Source organism: Varanus komodoensis, unplaced genomic scaffold, assembly GCF_004798865.1.
Source record: "Varanus komodoensis strain SLA01 unplaced genomic scaffold, ASM479886v1 scaffold45, whole genome shotgun sequence".
Lineage (NCBI taxonomy): Eukaryota > Metazoa > Chordata > Lepidosauria > Squamata > Varanidae > Varanus > Varanus komodoensis.
The window spans coordinates 1,448,677-1,468,801 of NW_025336011.1; the positions used below are offsets into that span (position 1 = coordinate 1,448,677).

The following is a 20,125-nucleotide window of genomic DNA, read 5'->3' on the forward strand; positions in this document are numbered from 1 at the left end:
TGTCTTATGTTGGTGTCATATCAATTTCTTTTTGGACATCTGCATAAAAGTTCTCAATTCGTCGTCAGCAACTGTTTTCAGAATTTCAGCCTGAGTGATGATTACATTGATAGGTTTTCCACAAATTCTGATTTATATGGCTATAGCCCCTTACTGCCTGTGCTACCATCTTGCTTAAGTATTAGAGCCATTCCTTTTCTTCTGAATTTGTCATTTCCAGAGTAATTTTTTTTATTTGTCTGGATGAAATGCCCCATTCCAGCCCATTTTAGTTCACTTACACCAAATATTGTGATGCTTAACTGCTCCATTTCTTTCTTTAGTTTCCAGTTTGCCATGATTCATACTTCTCAAGTTCCGTGTTCCAATTTTATGTGTTGTGCAGACTTTCCTTTGTCTCTGTGCATTTCAGCTACTAAATTTCCCTTCAGCTTTGATTGGTTTTGATTTCCCTTCATCTTTGTGTCATTAGTGACAGCACTACTTGTCCTTTGCTCTTCCCAGTAGCTGGTTGAGTGCCTTCTGATCTTAGAGTCTCATCTTCTGGCACTATCTCTTGTTTCGTTCTGGATTGTTCCATCATAGGGTATCAAGGTAACAAATATTCAGAAATGCCTTCTTCTGCATATTTCTAACCAAAATTAGTTTGAGTGCCACTGCTGGTATTTGTGAAAGATCCTCTGCTAGTGTTGCCCAGTACCTCCCCTTTCAGGAGCTTCAACCAAATCACCATTAGAGATAACCATTTTTTCTGCTGATGCAAGTGTTACTCCTGAAAATGGTGGATGCATCTTAGTCTGGTGTCTCGAGCTTTGATCATTCCACCTTGGGTGGTCTTTCAGAGAGACCAGCCTAGCAAGAGTCTGGCCTCCTGGCAGCATTGTTTTCCACTCTCTGACACTCTCAAAACCCCTCATCATGTTAAGGTATGCATCCAGAAGGATTACCCCTCAAATATTTTTTGGTTTATTTAGTACCTTTAGTAATCCACACAGTAATGTTCTCTAAGTGGATAACAAACAGCTCTAACATTGCAAAATATAAAATGATTTTCTAGAATGGTATACTCAGGAGACAAATGGAGGGCAGGTTCCACTTGATATGACTGGTGCGCCACTTTAAACTCTTTTCACTGGAATTAGAAACAGACAGACAGTTGACATTATGATCCCAAGCACCCTCTCCTCACTGGCAGAGCTCCTTGGTACAAGGTCATTTACGAAAATGAATGGCCAAACTTGGTAGAGCCCAAATTGAGGTGGATAGTGAGTGAATGTATCATTGAAATATTTCGCAAGCATGGGTCAGTGGGCTTCTGGGGATCCTCTGATGTCACCATGCAGCAGCAGGCCGTAACAAGTGGGTTACTGAAACTACTCCGTATCAAATGTATAAATGTGTGGTCTGCTACAAACATTGTGTGGAAACTAGGCTTGCTTCTCCCAAATACAGTGTTCCAAGGTGGTTAAACTAAAATATGAGTCAGAACTAAAAGAAGAGCTAGGTTCAGAATTCTTAGCTAAAATACCAAGTCCTGCATGCCTTGAGATAAGCTAAGGAGCTAGTGAAAACCACGCCACCCTTTGTTCAGGGGGAGACACTGCTGACCAGGAAGAGCCAAGGGGGGCGGTTGTAATGTTATCTGGTGTCAGACCAGTTGAGCAGTGTCATATTCCCCCTGGACAATAAACCTGGGGTGTCCCTAACACCAGAACATCCGTCTGTCAGCTCAGGTAGAAAAGACTGTTAAACACTGGAGTACTCAATATACTCACAATATCCCCTAATCTGACCTTAGTACCCAACACTTAATACAAAGACTTGAAACTTAGGCTTGGCTGTTTTAAGTCTACATTAGTGAACTCTCTCTCTCCTCAATCATTAAGCCTATGTTGTAACCGCACCAAGAGCCCAGGAATTAATCTGTCCAAATATCATTAATGCAGTCTAAGTCAGTACATTCAGTCATTCATAAATAAATGAGCAAATCATGAAAGCTGCTATTTTGCTTGGGTTGCTGAGGTTGGAAGTAAAGTAACTTGGGTTGCTGAGGTTGGAAGAAGGATCAGAAAGGATGATGGGCCATGTGTTGGTCTCCCCTTCCTTACCTGACTAGTCCAAATTTCATTGCTACATCTCCCCCTGCCACTAAAATCTGTAATAGGATACTAAAGTTCCTCCCTGCAAAATTCAGGTGAATTCCCAGATGCATTTTAGAGAACAGACCACTCAAAAGCTGTGAGTGAATGATGTAAAAACAGAATAGTCATTGAAAACTGCTACAACAAATAAAGTGCAAAGTGCTCATTGAAGTGCACAACAATCTATCATTCTCGTGTGCTACCTCAGGGCTTTGCACAGGCATCCAGTTAGCCACTGCTGGAACAGAATGCTAGACTAGATGGGCCTTTGGTTTAATCCAACATGGCCTTTTTATTCTTAAGACCACTCTGCTGAGATTTCTAATTTTACTAAGTTTGCTACAAGGGATGTCCAGAATTTAACCAATGCTACTGTAATTGCTACTGTAATAGAGCTACTGCTGCAAAATCATTCCATTGCAATGTTTGTGTCTCTCTTGAGCAGACAGGATACTGAGTCTCACACTGCACTATGCCTATATTGTTGGGACTTTCTGCTCTCACTGAGGTATCCTGTGTTGCCCAAAGCAGATTAGTAACTGATTAGCCAAATTTGGCCACTGTTCACATTTGCCTTTCTGGTGACCAGAATAATTTTTGTATCCTGCACCTTTCTCCTAGATTCCCTTGAAAATCTCTCTGTCATTAGTCCGTCAATTTGCATTTCCATCCTAAGGGGAGCAGCCAGCAAGACTCCATGATCTGGGGCTTTTAACATCAACATCCCATATGATAGTGGGACATGGAACTATAGGGAAAAGAAAGTTCTTTTAGGCTGCACTCCGAAACCCAATGCCTGTATGATACAATATGAATAAAACAACTTATTATTACTTAAGTTCATACAAAGATACAGAAATTATTTCTGTTGATACAATGTCACATACAACTCCAACTTTTCATGGCACAACTAAGAAAGGTGAAGCAGTGATAAATGAGCAGAGTTCATCAAAGCACAGAACTTGTGTTTTTAGATGAGATTGCGTGGAATCACATTGCCTTTTTTCAAAAAATCTTCATGGAGCAGTGATGACTATATGATTCTCCTACTAGTGACTCTCCCATGCTTTCCCACCGCTACTGACCAGAACAACATTAACTAAAGGAGGTGGAAAAGCTATACAACATGTTGTTGGTGCTGTAAGATCTCCATATGGAACCAGGACTCTACAGGGAGAGAAATGGCTGAATGGAAGCTAACAAAAAAGTTCCAGGTTCAGTTCCTGGTATATCTCCAGACAAGGATCTTTCCCAGCTCTGTATGAAAAACTGAAAAGCTGCTTCCACTTAGCAGGACCGTTGCTGGGAGTTGACATGCAAAACATCTGAAGATCTATATTCTGCCCATATCTAGCATAGTGATAACTGAGATTACATGCAGCAATCACTGCCTAACTGCACTATATGGCATACTCCTATGTACACTACAGCTCTGGTGCAGCTCCCATTTTTTCAACAAGACTTGCATAAGAGAACTTAAAGTATGACATATGCTTACACACAGGCAGCATTTACCATTCCAAATCATATAGTGTGCAGCTATACAGCACCTTACTCCTGTCTGTTTCTTTCTTTGGTACAAAGAAAAAAGGAACAATGGTACAGTGGTGTTAAAAATACAGCATGGTTCTAAGACCAAGATGACAATCTCTGGATGACAGATTTTACAGGGCAATCACACTGTTACTTTCTCTTAAGCTCATCATACTCTTATGTTTTACCCATGTTTGACTTGAAAAGAAGACATTAACTGCTACACAATGCCTTTTGATGGGACTGTATAAAAGCAAGAATGGAACAGAACCTTTATTAAAATAAATTTGATGTCAAAAACTGGAATGCATTAAAAACTTTTCAAACATTGTACTTGAAATAAAAACAGAAAACATCTGGAACAGAATGAACTAGTTTAGATCACCAACTGTAGAGCTACCCAAACCAACCAAATTTGCCAGTCATGCATAACTAGATGAAAGTGATGAAATATGCAATGAAACCTCCACAGAAACCATTTTTCTGTACTCATTAATACTGAAAGTGTTTTTGTTCTTAAATATTGAGTGTCTTTAATGCATCCCACTAGTTTTCATTTTTTCTCTTCGTCCTTAAAAAAAAAAAAAAGGCCACAGACTGTCCTAAGACCGACCTCTGTAAAGGTCAGGGTAAAAATGCTTTGAATTAAAAAAAAAAAAAAGTATAAGGGATCATTCTAGGCTATTCCCCTCTAGCTTTCACATTCTCTCCTTTCTCATTGGTAGTATTAGCCCTCTATCAAGAAGCATGCCCTGTAAAATTCTGGGAAGTTGGGACAATGATATGATAAAAGTCTCATCTGGAAGCACATACAATGAGAAATGTATTCAATTCTTCGATTTCATTTCAGGAATTTAATATATTTAGCACTAATCAGTGTAACTAATGCTTCGTAGAACAAAAAACAGGAATGCACTTAAATATATTTAACATACATACGTTAAACTGTTTAATATACACTATATAAAACATATCCAGTATTGAGAATAAATCCCGCCTGACTCCCAAGGAAGTGCGCGTTAATTAAGCCTGCATATTTATTTTTATTTCATTCCACTCATCTCACCTAAGCATTCACACATTTTTAAAAACAGCAAACCACCCTGCGCTCAAGTTGACCTGTCGGCGTCATGACGCAGGAAGCGCAGCCGGCCAATCGTCGCACGAGGGATGGCGAGGCGGGCGTCGGCCGGTAGAAAACGCGAGAGGGAGGCGCTCCAAGACCGATCTGTTCATGCGTCTTGGCATGAACCTGGGCGTGCGTGAGCACGTTGCATACGCAGGAACGTTACGTGCCCGAAGGCGGGCTAGGGCCTGGCAGGCCTGACCAGTCCAGTCAGTCAGTGAATTAGCAGTAGGAAAGCGATTCAGCTTCCCCCCAGGGCGGCTGCGCTCTTTTGTTTTCCTCCGCTCCCCTCTCCCTTTCAGTAGAACTCACTGGAATCCCTCGTTTCACCTCACCGCGCGCGCTTTTTTTATAACTCCCATCTTCCTCTCTTTCCCTCCCCCTCCTCTCTCCTCATTCTCTTCCGCCGCCACAAGGAGTTGTGTGTGGGGAGGGGGAGGGGAAGTAGTAGAGGAGAGACGAGTCGCTTCCGCCGGGGGTGGGGCCGCCCCGCAGCTGAGGGAGAAGTAAAGAGCGCGCGAAGGGAGAGACCGGCCGGCCGAGCGAGCGAGCGAGGAGAGGTGGCGGCGACGATAACGACCGCCGCCGCCGCAACCACCAACGACTCTGGTCCTCTCACTCCTTTCCCTTTCCCTCCCCCCTTTCTCCCTTCCCGGTTTAACCTCACCCCGCCGCCGCCGCCGCCGCCGCCATGGAACTCATTACTATCTTGGAGAAGACGGTCTCGCCAGGTAAAGGGAAGGTTTGGCTTGAGGAATGGAGAATATCTTACAACCTGACCTGTCCATGTAGATACGCGGGAGAGGTTGGTGGTTGGGGAGAAACAGACCCCCCCCATGTGAAGAAGAGGATTGTGGGGGGTATTTTTTATGGTCTGGGGGATATGAATCTAGGGGGTCGGAGAGAGCCCCCAAACGTGGATGGTGGGGTAGAGGCTAGTAGTAGGGATGGGGGGGGGCGACATTTGGAACTGAGGGTATGGAGAAGGTGGAAAAGAATAGTAGTAAAGTGCCCCCCCCCCATGCGGGGCATTTGAAAAAAAAAGCGGGACTCTAATATGGGGCGATTTAAGGTACGCTTGAAGGCTTAGTGAACTGGGGGCGGGGATGGTTTGTCGTCTCTCCTCCGCTGTGGTCTTATGCAGTAGGTCAGGAAAGAGGGGGTGCTTAGACATAAAACGGCCTCCCTCCCATGTCTGAATCGGCTGGGGTCAGTTGGGGAGTGTAATGTTACACGTGTGGTGGCAAGTATCCGGAGATACGAATGGCCTCGCTGCGCAAAAGTGGGGGGTGGGGTGGGGTGGGGTGGGGAGAGGGAATTCATGGGGGTCTTGTTAAGGGCCTGGCTGAAGTGGCCTCTCGTGGCAGTAGGAAAAGGGTGGGGTGAACACTGGCTTTGTTGTTGTACTTGGCATATGTCTGTGGGGCAAAGCTTCTGGTAGTGTCGGGAGGGTGGTGAGTTTCTCCACCCATGTGCTTGCTTACACGAACGAGGAAAACTGAGGGAAGGGCTGCAGCGGGTCACGTAGAGGTTCGTGCATAAGGCCGCGGGCTCCTTATAAATAAAGACGGAGCTGGCACATGGATTGAGAGAAAGCATCAGGAATGTATGCTTGTTCATGGCAGCGTGTTGATTTTGGGGCCCAGCCTTTGCCTAGGGTGGTCTTCTAGCTTGGGTGTAGGCCCCAAATCAGTAGGTGGGTGGCGGTGATCTGTAGCTGATTGTCGGACTTCTGTTAGCGATGAGGTCTGAAGTGTAGCCAGGTCTTGGTTCAAGCTGATAAAAGTTGAGCGCATCTCTTCCCTCACCTCCTAAAAGTATACTTAGAGGTGTGTGTGAGTGGGGGGGCTTTTTTCTGTAATATGAGTCTAGTTGTGTAATTCATCGACTAAATGGTCAGGGTGGGGTAGGGAAGACCCTGCACCTTGGTGGCTTTCCCCTTCAGCTATTCTTGAGTGAGACAGAAAAAGTGACAACCCCTTCCTCGCAAATCTTCCTGTGCTGCTTGCTGATGAAGCGAAGTTTCACTAGGTTGGAAGGCCCTCAGTATCTGAAGGGGCTTTAGGTTTGGACTCCTTTTGAGAATATGAGAACCTCAATGGAGGGCGGTTTGGGCCCTGATTTAGGTGGCAGGATAAGAAGACCAATTGTAGAGCTGGGAGGAAGGGAAGAGAAAATGCAGGATTAATGCTGGGCTGAGACTAGGATCGGGGGGCCGCCATTGACACCCCCCCGTGTATCTTCTCTCCCTAACCCCATTTACTGCAGACTGCACCGAGCTCGAAGCGGCTCAGAAGTTCCTGGAACAAGCAGCCATCGAGAACCTGGTAAGAGAAAAACCGGGCTTGAGCTGGCTTTGGGTGGGGTTTGGAAAAGCGGGATCCCCTCGCTCTGTCGTGTGTGTGTGTGTGTGTGTGGGGGGGGGTTAAAAAAAAAACTATAGCAGGCCGAACCGCCATAGAGGGGCGCAGCCTAACCGAAGGCGCTCTCGCTCCCTCGCTCTTCTTTTTGTGGGGAGGGGCAGAAGGAAGGAGGCAGCCAATGGCAACGCTCCCGGGAGTCGCGCCACCCAATCCTGAGGGCGAGCCGGGCCCGCGGGAGGGAAAAGGAAGGGGAGGACAGTTTGGCTCTGCCGCGCTGCATGCATGGAGGGAAAGTGGGGGAGGTGAATAGATGGGGCCTGCGGGACCCGGCCATGTGGGGAAGCCGGCATAAGTAGTTGCGTAGACGTAGCCGGCTTCCCCTTTCTTTCTGTGAGCTGGTAGTCGAGCCTGCTTTAGTTTTCTTTCTTTCTTGCTATGTTCTTTCTTGTCTCCACCGCTTAAGGTTTGCGAAGTTGTAGGTTACGTTTTTTCTTGCTACGTCCCCCCGCCCTCCCCAATTTAAGGCGTGCCATGCTATGCCTCCGTATGGTAACCCGTCTCCTCTTTTTTGTCCAGCCCTATACTGGTTGCTTTTCTCACTTTAGCAGAGGTCGTGGCTTTCAGTCCATTTCATTTATGCGTTCAGTATAATTTTATTTTGTATTTCCCTGTTCTAAAACTAATGTTACTTCCGCGGGGTCTGTTTTTGTATGACTAGGACCCATATTTGATTAAAATCTATTTTAGTGTCTCAAACTTTTTTAAACCTTTTAATGGTTTGTGAAATAATTCTTTACCCGTACTTAAGAAAGCCCTAGGGATGAAGTGCAAAAGGGATCCCATCTAAATTTGAGTTCTAGATATATAACTGACTAAACATATGTAGATGCTGGAGCTTGGACATGCTTAAAAGGTATAAAGTATAGTGATAGTATAGAATACAGTTCATAGTTTAATTCAGAAAATACAGAAGGAGAAATGGGCTGCTAACGTATATTGAGTATAATGGCTGTCCAAGTAGAACCGAAAGGTGAATTGGATGTAATTCTAGCTTGTTCATAAAGGTAACTGAATCTATATTTATAATGAACTACTTAGATGTTTAGGAATGATCACACAGCATATGATGAAAACACCAAAAAGTGTGTTCCAATCAACTATTAATATGACATTACAAAGGTTGGATAATGATGCATGGCATTCATCTGATGAGAGACTGGTTCAGTGGCTACTGGGACCTTCCTTTAAAGCACACAGGATTCCTTGAGGTCTTAGGTTGACTCCAGAAATCCTGGAGGGAGAAAAAACTTACCAGTTGCACATTATGGATTATATTAGCATTGTTGGCTGGGTGTATAGAACAGATGCTTCAGTAACTTAGTCTTCATACAGGTGCTTAGATTATTTCTCCCATGGCCTGCTGCTGTTTAATTTGCAAGTCCATACACTGTATGCAGGTTTACATTGAAATAACTGACATTTATGTAAGTTTGCTACCAGTAAAAGTTTCAGTTCTTACACTCTCGATAAAAATGGAATTAAAATACAAGAAGTAAAGGAAGTTCCAGCAGCTAACTTTGCTGCTTAAAAGTTCTTGCATGTGTCTACTGGTGTTCCTGCTTTTAGAGTGATTTGCTTTTCTATAAAATGAAGCAACACAGGAACTTCAGAATGATTTTTATGACTTTATACATTCTTGAATAGATGGGTGAGCAATGTTCTTGGGTTAAAGCATATTGATGCAGGGGTAAGAATATTCTGGGAATGCTCATGCATAGTTTAGCCAAATCCCTGACCAAAGTGCCAGCTAGGGAGCAATTCTCCAACTTGAACTTGAGCCTGGGGCAACTTGGTTGTCTGTCTATCAAAGCCAGGGCTCAAGTTCTGTCCAGTAGTGCTCCAGATGATTTCAGCTGGGGACCAGTTGGCCATCATGGGATGCGGTTCTACCCTGGCTGTCATACAGTCCATGAACGACTCAGTAAGAGACACCACTGCCCAAACTCTTCACCCCTGCCCTTGGTGACTGGGGTAACCTTGCCCACAGATTAAAAAAAGGCAATAATTGAGTATTAATGTAAAAGTTATAGTAATTTGGAATTAATCTTGAAAATTGGGCTTGGAGGGGTTTGGGGAAGGCAACACAGAAAGACACTGTGAGGCAACTACTGAATTTCCGGTCACTTTCCTCACAAAAGGCTCTCAATGATTCACTTGTTTTACTCTCACTGTGTTGTGTGAGACAGGTAAATCAGTTTGAGAGTTGAATTCTGAAGAGAATTAGGAGGGAGATCAGCACTCTCCTGAACTAATTTGCCCCTGCTGACACCTCAACATTTTGGCAGATAATGGCTTCAGATTATGCTTCACCAGGATAATATGTAATGCTGCCCATAGTCATCTGCATAGTAGACTTGGCAGCAGATCAGCTTTGTTAGATAGGTCTGGCTAGAAATTAGTAGTGTTACACTCAGTTGAACTTGAGTTGCAGAATTGGGGATAATGACAAGTTATCCATTTCAGTGAGCTGCCCCACACCCATATAACATTTCCCGTTCCTTAAATCAAGAGTTCTATGCATATTTAAAAACTGTAATACATAAATATTTGCAAAAATACCATGATTGCTCAGGAAAATAAATGGCGTGAGGAAAAGGATCTGAAATTGTCCTGGTCCCAAGTCTCAGCTTGGCTCTGAGTGTTTTAAACTGTATTTCCACCTTAATTGGCTGCCCTGCAGATCAGTTGCAGTTCACAGAAACATAAGCATCTCTTTAACTCTCTTAGTGCATCCCTTTCAGCCATATAAAAGTTTTTCCAAGCTCCTTCTCACTTGCCAAATGATTACAGTTTTAAGAGGGGGATGAGAAAGAAGTTGAACATTAGAAGCATTTCTTAACCCCATATGTCATTTGGTGTACTCCAGATGGTTTGGACTTCAACTTCCATAGTCTCACCATTGGGCATGCTGGCTGCAGCTTAGGATACCCATCTGGAAGGCACCAGCTTTCATACCTTTGATGTAAATGGTAGTGTGTAGGTCAGATCTTGTCTACTTGCAAGCTGCATCATTTAGACTTGGGAAGGAATTTCATTGGGTCCCAAACCTGGGTAAAAGCAAGTCATGTTGGGATATTACAAATTGGATGCTTTGACACACAGAACAGATAAGGAAGGGAGAGATGAACTGGGGCTCTACAGATACGTACCTTTTATATCTAGACCTGGTAAAACTTAGCCATATTGAATACCCCACCTTAACCCTTCTTTGATTTTTCACCCACACTTTCTGCAGCCATTGGCAGTGTAAATTTACTCTGGCCAGCCTGCCAGCACATTCCAGTATAGCTAAAACTTAAAAGGGACATTAAAAACTGATGGGTGCCTCTCAGCAAATCCCTGCCCCCACCCCATGCTGGCTAGATTTTTGTAGAGCTCTCTTGGCTGAAAGTGGTGTGATTTTTCTAAGAAGTTCCCAGTTTATTGCAGTAACTCACACAGACCATGAGTTTACTCATTAGGTTATAACACATGAACAACACCCATACTGTTTGCGAGACAGAGTATTTTAGAACCACTGCTAGTGACTTCTAGTCACATATATTTTTTAATAGCATGATAGCCTTTTCAGCTCTAAAATCCCCATTAAATGTCATGAGCTTAAGTATCTCTGTGTATTAACATAATTTGCATACTGTGAAGATCTTGGCCAAACCACAGATGATGGATGTGATGCATTTATTGTTGGCCTTTTGATGACATGATTAAGTGTAACTTGAGAAAGGAGTCCAAAGTAACTCGGTTTTCCTTAGTTGCTATGTATTATGTAGGAGCATAGCTCATTCACACTTCTAAGTCCCATCTTGCATTTCTATTAAAATTATGAGAAGCTTCTACTGCAATGCTGTCTGTGGGGGTGCTATGTGTGCCCTGCTTACCTTTCATAGAAAATTGCACATACTTGGATTAGAATTTGATAGTTCCTAAGAGTAAGTGTATAATGCTTTTCAGACAAGTTGAAGGAAGATTTGATTGCACATAATAAATAAAACCTGATTTTGAATTGAATATGAGAAGGGAGCTAAAAAGGAGAGATGGTAATCAGGAGCAGAAGGCTAAAATGTAGAGATAAGGAATCAGTGTAGATAGATGAGGAGAGGGCTGTTATCTGGCTTTCCCACCATGAAGCAGAGTGAAACAACCTGCTTCAGGTGGCACAATGAAAAGGAATGATATTCTGTGCCAACAAATCATCTCTGGCTTATGGTGATCCTGTGAATGAATGGTCTCAAAAATGTCCTGTACTTGACAGCCCAGTTCCTAACCTCATGGCTATGGCTTTCTTAATGTAATCAATCTGTTTAAGGGTGGATTTAAATAAATGTAAATCAAATTTATTTAAATCACAATCTAAGTCACAATTTAAATCACTAGTCAGTAAAACTAGATTTAAATCATGGTTTTCTGCTTAATTTGCACACATGCATGACCTATTTGCAGGTAGAGGAACTTCATTAAAATATTTCCAAATTGGATCTCTTTTATGGCCTGCTGCCATTATCTGTTTTCTTTTCCAGGGAAAGAATAATATGATAAACCTTAGGCTATATGCAAAAAAGTTCCAAAACTGAGTATTCTGTTCAAAAGGTTTCAGTTTCAGTTTTACCGCTTGCCCCTCCCTCCTGACACTTAGCTTCTTAGATCTATTCCACTCCCAACAATCTTCTGTTCATTGAATTTTTGAAACTAAGCACTTAATAGGTAAGGGGTTGATTTGGTACATAGATTTGCAAAGGAACTATGGTTATTAAGGTCTTTTTCTCAACTCTGTATGTTTATTTTATAACATTTTTGCTGTGAAGAGGAGGCTTGTGATTTTTGCAGACACAGATTCACAGTTTTGAGAACTGCAAAACTAAACATCTGTAATAATATCTTCTAGATAGAAAAATTGCCCTATAATCTTAGAGAAACCTCTGGAAGAGCATGAAAAGGTGAATGGATTAATGGAATTACCAAAACTTTAAACATTGCATGAATATATAGTCTCATGCTACCTAATTAAAAACTAATCCTTATTTCATGATAAGACTTTAAATTATAATGCATCTTAAACAAAACAATCTTTAGATATATTCTTCCTCAAAAATCCAATCTAAATAAAACTGAATTTTTATTTTAGGAAATCATTGATTTTTATCCACCCTGTATGGATAAATTAGCATTTGAATGATGTAGCAAGATTTTTTGTGTGTTGGCCATAGCAGGAGTGTGTATACCATTTGCTGCCTGCAAAATATCTTTGGATGGAGTTACCACCACCAATGTAAAATCTCTGGATTGAGTGAATTTGTGAGAAAAGATTCAGTTTTGGTCCAATAGAACAGGATCTTTGTGACATGAGTTCAAGTGTGAGCTTGAATATGTGTTCACTGAATTACTTTTAGCTATTTCTCATTTTTGAAGTGCAATATAAATGACTAGTAAGAAGGACTAGTATAGATACACATAGATTTCTCAGCTTTAAGAGAATTTAAGAGTCGAGATTATTCACTAGTTCATTAGCCATTTTTGTTCTGTTTTCAAGTTCAGTTGAAAATATTGTCAACTCATTTAAAACTTTGGGTTCAGGCGTGATTCCATCTTAGTGGGAAGGGTGTATTAGGTTTCATTTACTGAAATGTCTTCACATCTTTTATTGGCCAGCCAACTTTCCTTGTGGAACTGTCCAGAGTGCTGGCAAACCCAGGAAACAGCCAGGTGGCCAGAGTTGCAGCAGGTTTGCAGATCAAGAATTCTCTGACATCAAAAGATCCTGACGTAAAGGCCCAGCACCAGCAGAGATGGCTTGCAATCGATGCCAATGCTCGCCGAGAAGTCAAGAATTATGTATGTAAAACTTCTGAATCTTGGTATTTTGTTCAGGTAGCCTCCCTGTCTTTCTCTGGTGAATATACATTATGCTTCTACTTAATATGCTTTTGCATCTTTGTAAGACTTTGGTCTTCTGTTACTTTTCCCAATGTGGGAATATGGTAAAAGTTATGTGCTCAGTCTCTAGAGGTTGAGATTCTTTTCTTGACTTCAGTATTACAAGTGTGGTAGACTCACCTGCTGGTGTGTTGACCCCTTCCATTCTTTTACAGGTATTGCAGACTTTGGGTACAGAAACCTACAGGCCCAGCTCAGCATCACAGTGCGTTGCTGGCATCGCCTGTGCAGAGATCCCCATGAATCAGTGGCCTGAACTTATTCCTCAGCTGGTAGCCAATGTTACGAACCAACACAGCACAGAGCACATGAAAGAGTCAACATTGGAGGCCATTGGCTACATTTGTCAGGATATTGTAAGTGCTGCTATCTGTGTCTTCAATGCTATGCATTTTGCTTTTCTGCCTGCACATGTTCTCTGTGTCTTGATTAGTTAATTTCAATCTGACATGCAAAACAGTGGGCTTTTTTTCCTCAAATGTATGAAGTGTCGGAGCTCTATGTGTAGTAAAGCAATACTCCCTCTGAGCATGTGCTAAGTCTTTCTTAGCCATTGATTAACTCTACCTCCAGATTTGATGATTAAGCTTAAAGGTGTGAGAAATGAGAAGCATAAATGCATGAGTGTGCCTTTTGCATCTACCGCGACTGGGATAGATGCTATCTATTGCCTTATCAAAAATTGTTTATCTGCCCACTGGAGAGAGATGTGGAAGTTCTGTTTTTAATGAAGTGGAAGTATGAACACAATGTGAGGTGTTGGTGCTTTCTTTGTCTCCATGTCTGAAGGTGGTCTGAATCTTGGAGATTCGTAGATAGCTATACCTGTTGTGTATCTTCTGCTTTCTTATAATGAACGCTAAGATCTGTTTGAAACATAGTATTCTTAAAACACAACTTGCAGTTCCCTTAATTATAAAGGAAATTATTCACTTAGAAAGTGGGTAAGGTGTGTGAATGTTTTCACCAGAATAGTTGAGTGGGAACTAAAGTTTGTTCTTTCTGCTTCACTTACCATCTTTTTTCCAGACCTTTTGTCCTAAATCATCTTTTTTCTTCTGTTCCACTATTCAAGAAAAGGTCTTACAGGAACATAAATGTTCATGGACTAGCATTTGCATTCATTACCAAGTCTACTACACTGTTGGAAGTAACATTTCTGAGAGATACATAAACTGTTCTCTGCTTGTATGGAGTAGACACAGTTCTAGACTTGCACTTTTCTATGTACAGTTATACCTCCATGCCTGAGGTGGTCCAGCAAAAACTCCTGTTGACAAAATTTTATGCAAAACAGGTGCTCACATAGCTCACCTGATTTTGATTCCTGTTTCAGGACCCAGAACAGCTTCAGGACAAGTCCAATGAGATTTTGACAGCCATCATCCAGGGCATGAGGAAAGAAGAGCCAAGTAATAATGTGAAGCTAGCAGCTACCAATGCACTCTTGAACTCTTTGGAATTCACCAAAGCAAATTTTGACAAAGAGGTAAGTGAGCCTTTAAGGAGTGGGAGGACAGAGAAAGTAACAGGGAATCCACCAGGGACCTGAAAAATGAATCCATGGTCTGTGATGAGAAACCATGCACCACTCTGACTTCTGATGTACTTCCATCTTTGCTGAGACTTGGATTTATGTATGTTAGAAATTTTATGTGAAAATTCTCAACTGAAACACTAAAAATAATATGAAATGAACCAAAATGGAACACACTGAAAATATTCCTGTCTTTTTAACTGATATCTGAGAGTACTGAAGGGAGTAATGCAACACTGTCCTAGAAGTTAGGACCCCGAGGGTGTGGAATGGGCTTCCATGAGAGGTCGTTGAGGCCCCATCGGTGTGGGTGTTCAAAGATAGGCTGGACATGCACATGGTGGGCATGTTGTGAGCGGAGCCAGCTGGTGCCGGGGGTCAGACTAGATGGCCCGGGAGGTCCCTTCTGACTCGCTCTGTTTCTATGTTTCTAAGTGTAGCTCTGCGCTAGCATAGAAGCCACTCCTTACATGCCCTTGTTGGAGATCACATAGTTGGAGTACATAGAGACTGAGGCAGTCGCTTGTGTATGTAGCGCCTGCAGTTTGTTTCTCAGCATAATGTGCTCTGAGCCTGATTTTCATGTTTTTCCCATTTTGGGATGTGATATTGGCAGTTTCTGCATCTGAATACAGAACCTATTGAATTTGCTGCATGCAATTTTTCAAACAGGCACTTGTGTGTTCTAAGTGTATGGCAATGATCCTTTGACATAAGATCTTGCCTAAGTTACACTTTCATGAGCCAGTATGAAGAGTTACATGGGCCCTGAACCCTTAGAGTACCTTGAAAATTGTTAAAGATTCGGTGCGCAGGTGATGTTGGAGGCAGATTGTGGTTTATTTGTTTTTGTTTTGTTTTTGTTTAGTCAGTTGAAACAGATACTCAGTCTGATGCAAGTCCTTGGTCCTTACTTTTTGAGCTTCTGGAATAAATTAAGGGACATTCTTAGGTGGTGGTATAATGGGCACAATTATTTCTTTGCAACTCCTTTGATAAAGGAGTCTGTCCTCTTTAAGATAGTTATTTAAGATCCAAATGTCTGAACAGTGGCCACATGTTAGCCTATTGAATGCATTCAGTAATATCCATATGTTCTCCATTCCAGGTAAGACATTTTTGTAATTTCATGTATGTGGCTATCAAGAAGGTTTGTTGCCTTGTAGAATGTTCAGAATTTTTGGTGAATACCAGGACTTATTATAGAATATATTATACTAATGAGACACTGCTGCCAGTTTCTTTAAAGTTAATGTCTAGTAGTGGGTGATATATTTAGCATTAAGAGTTATGTCAAAAGTATCATAAGCTGTAGAGCAATGGCAAAATCATGCATATTGTCCAAATTCACAATAAACCAAGATTTATGATGACATGCATACGATGAAGCAAACTTCAGGCATGCACATTTTCTCCTACATGGCTAGGAGAAGTTTAAAAGTTCTTTCTTTAGGATTTAATTAGCCACAGCTTTCTGTCTTGTCTTGTCCAGGTACTGTGGCTGGATGCAAAAGAAGCCAACTTTAAAATATGGGTTATGAAGCTAGTTTGTTTTAATCTGTGTTTAGTTAGGAACAGCAGTTTCTGTTTTGGACGAAATGCATAAGCCCAGTGCTTGCTTCAAGCTGTGTATTGTTGACCATGGTTTATTGTTATGAGTTAATTACCTATCATTTTTCTGAACAGCACATACCTTCAATGGACAGTAACCAAAATTGTTGCCTTCTGGCTTGATCTTGCATCCAAGCGCTTGAAAACCTTAAAAACTAAAGCTTTCTTCTGCGTAAATGCATTTATTAAAACTCTTCGTTTCACCTAAAATGCTGAAGGCAGCTTACAGCAGTGCAGAATAATATGAAACACAATTAAGAGACCAAGAGATAGTGAATAACTAAGTTCATATTTCAAGAAATAGAAAGCAGTCACAAATTTGGGAGGCCAATACATGCCCAAGGGAGATGTTTTCACAAAATGGCAAAAACATTCTGAGAGAGGCAAGGTGAGTCTTTGTATCACACAGTTTGAGAGCCACTGCTTGAACAATGAGATAATGCATTGTAGAACTTCTGTCTTCAGTGGGCAAACTCACATAGGAGGTGGTCCTTTAGATACACTAGTCCCAAGCTATTTAGAACTTAAGCTGATGCAACACTTTAAATGGGATCACAAATCTGTGAAACTGAAATGCAGGGAGTCAAACATTCTTAGTAAATTGCTCTAAGGAAAAACACTTAGCTTATGTATTTTCATTCTTTTTCACTTTATTTTGAAGTAGAACTTTTTAAAGGGAATTCACTGGGCCTCAGTATCAAATCAATGCTATTAAAAAGTTTGTGGGGTTGGGGGAATGCTTATACCTGGAAATAACGGCTGTGGCATTGCTATTTACCCTGACAATACATTCATATGCTGATCAAACAGGATTTGTTTTTGTGGGACACTGTGCCTACTTCCCAAGATAAGTTTGCCCTTGCATATTGACAGTCACAGTTTGAATTGAATGCTAAAATAGTCAGGTATATGTGCAATATCTGGACCTAACTGTTTATTTTTCTCCTCTCCCCTTCTAAATTTCTAGTCTGAAAGGCACTTTATTATGCAAGTAGTCTGTGAAGCAACACAATGTCCAGATACAAGGGTAAGTTCTAAATTCTTGTCTAAAAGCAATTACAATTAATGCTGGGCTTAGTGTATAGAATAGGTCCAAGTATGGTAATTACCTGTCAAAAACAAGAATGAGAAACTTCTTAAAATAATCTTTTTATTAACTGTACTTTATACAGCAGTATCATTGGTATATTTGATGTTTTGGTAAAACTGCCCCAAAGAAGCTTAAAATCTAAAATTGATTGTGGGGTAGACAAGAAATGATAGAGGTAGGTATGAGTGGGCAAGAGTACAAATGTGAGCAAATTCAGTAATATGCTACATTTGTTTACAGATGTAGAGGAGGACTGAAAGGTTAGCCCATAGGCTACATAGAGAACACAGACTTGAGAGCTTTAGTGGAAGAGAGGGAGGGATGACATTAGGACATCTAGTTAGGGCAGTCAAGAACAATGTGGAGGATTTATCAATAGTCTCTTCACGACAGCTCAGGAAGAGAGGATCATAGGTAATGTTCTGATATATAAAGGGGAAAAGTGCTGTAGAAAGAGAAGCAATATGATTTAGCAACATATTTGGGGAAGAAAAAAGAGTGCTGCTTATGTTGTTGCTATTAGTGTTACAGTTTCCATTTGTACTGCTTTTATTCATTTTTCTAACTGGAAATTTTTGACAAAGAGAAAGGAGTCATATATAAAGCTAGGGATATATGTTGCTGCAGAAGTGTTGTTACCAAACCTCTATCTAGCCCAGTGTTCTTTCTCCCAATATTGGTAAGTAAGCTAAGAGGCACAGCATTACTTGTCTTCGGCATCTGGTAGTTCAGTTCACGCTTCCACTTTCCTGCAGTGGCAGATGATATCCTTTGATGGGTTTCTCTTCCACTTATTCTGATAGGTAAGCATACACCAATTAGTGATGAAATGCCCTCCCTAGTGGAGGAGCAGTCTATTTCCAGTTTCCCCCCCGCCTAACTCTGTGGTAGATGCTCCTAGGCTTCTATCCAAGCACATTTTTGAGGAATGTATAGCTACTTCATTACAATAACGGCTTTTACAAGAAATGGATTTCACTATAATAATTGTTGGGTCTTTCTCCTTCACTCACTTCCTACATCTGCTTTCCAAACAAGGATACTGAGCTTATGCGCCCCAAACTGTACTGGTTTACAACTCTATTGCCTCCAAGAGACCATTGAAAACACTAGTGTAAGACCACCAACCTTTGAGCAAATAGTAAATCTAGATAACTATTCACTATGGTAACATACTTATTTTGACCAAATGACCCTTGTGATACCTCTACAACCGTTTGCATGCATTTAACAATCACAAAGAAAAATAGCCTTCCTAATAGCATAGAGTTTTACAGCTGATTGGAAATAGGAGGTAGAAGGGTGGTCAGTGTATCCTTACCACTTGGCAGGATAACCAAAGAGTTATATCCATAATGTGTCAAGATTCTGCTGGGTAAATAATTGTACATATATGCATGTAATTGAGGCAGATTTGCAGAAGTGTTTTGAAGTTGAAGCAATATCCTGAAGAAGTATTTCTCATCACTGTTGATGTGACAAAGTAGGCCTGTGAAAAATTGTCCAGTCTTGTGACAAAGTAATGTCTTGAAAAGCTCATTTTCTACCATCTTTCAAGAAGTGGTAGCTGAGACAGATGGGTATTTCAGAAGAGCTGATACTTTAAAGTAGTAGATAGGATTGGTTGCCTCTTTCCAAGCTCTTTTAATGTGTTCTCGGAACATTCCTAGGAAGATGGCAAGGTTGTATGTATTGTAGCTTTTTTTTTGTGGGGGGAATATTTTAGGGTCTTGTTGTGGGTAATTTGCATAGCTAGTAAGTCATTGTTGTGAAATTCACAAAAATACCATAAACACTTATTTCTTTTTCAAAGTGCCCAAAGAGATAATGAGACCAACCTCTCACCTTGTCCCTTTCTTTGTCTCTAGGTGCGTGTAGCTGCCTTACAAAACTTGGTGAAAATTATGTCTCTTTATTATCAGTACATGGAGACATATATGGGTCCTGCACTTTTCGCTGTGAGTATTCAAGACAGGGGCTCCAGAATGAAAATGTAGCTGCTTAATGGGTGTATTGTTATTGAAGCAGAAATTATCATCATTCTGAAACACCTTTTGTCCCTCTAAAGATCACAATTGAAGCCATGAAAAGTGACATTGATGAGGTGGCTCTTCAAGGAATTGAGTTCTGGTCAAATGTCTGTGATGAAGAAATGGACCTGGCCATAGAGGCATCAGAAGTGAGTTAAACTCTCAAACACTGCATTCTCCAGTTGTGACTAAGTAAAAATAACAGTTCTGATTTGCAAAGCAGCTTTTGGTCCATGATGAGATACCATGCACCACTCTGACCTAGGTGATGCATACATCTCCAATGAATGCTGAGACCAAACCTTGCTAATAGTAGAAGCAACTGTATTTTTGTTCTGGAATATGTATTCTGAAAGGTTTTGAGTATGTTATTGCATGTTTGTTTGCTATGACAGAATGCATACGAAAATACAGAACCATACACATTCTTCTTCCTAACACTAATCATGTAATTCTCTTACTTAAGAAACTGAAGGGAAATGAAACATCCTTGATTGGAGCCCATAATTATAAAGTTCATGACTGAACTGGGACTTGCAATTCCTTTCACTGTATCTTTCCAGATTGTGTACAGTTGAGTAGTACTTAAAAGCTACATGTGAAATTGGAATATTAACCTGTTTGCTATTGTAAACATATGCATATATATACAGAACTAAATTAGCTTTTGGGGTCCCCCCCACCAGAATGTATAATATTTAGA

The 20,125-nt window shown here is 41.2% G+C and overlaps 1 protein-coding gene across 1 annotated transcript in view; it reads left to right on the forward strand.

Moving 5' to 3' along the window:
• Window positions 1–5,037: 5,037 nt before the first annotated feature.
• KPNB1 (karyopherin subunit beta 1) overlaps window positions 5,038–20,125 on the forward strand; it is a 42,659-nt gene continuing 27,571 nt past the window's right edge. Inside the window, exons 1-8 of the mRNA XM_044444557.1 lie at window positions 5,038–5,531; window positions 7,069–7,127; window positions 12,870–13,052; window positions 13,310–13,510; window positions 14,491–14,643; window positions 17,270–17,329; window positions 19,261–19,350; window positions 19,461–19,571. Of these exons, the coding sequence (XP_044300492.1) occupies window positions 5,492–5,531; window positions 7,069–7,127; window positions 12,870–13,052; window positions 13,310–13,510; window positions 14,491–14,643; window positions 17,270–17,329; window positions 19,261–19,350; window positions 19,461–19,571 (897 nt within the window). The 5' untranslated portion in view covers window positions 5,038–5,491. The remainder of the gene's footprint in view (window positions 5,532–7,068; window positions 7,128–12,869; window positions 13,053–13,309; window positions 13,511–14,490; window positions 14,644–17,269; window positions 17,330–19,260; window positions 19,351–19,460; window positions 19,572–20,125) is intronic.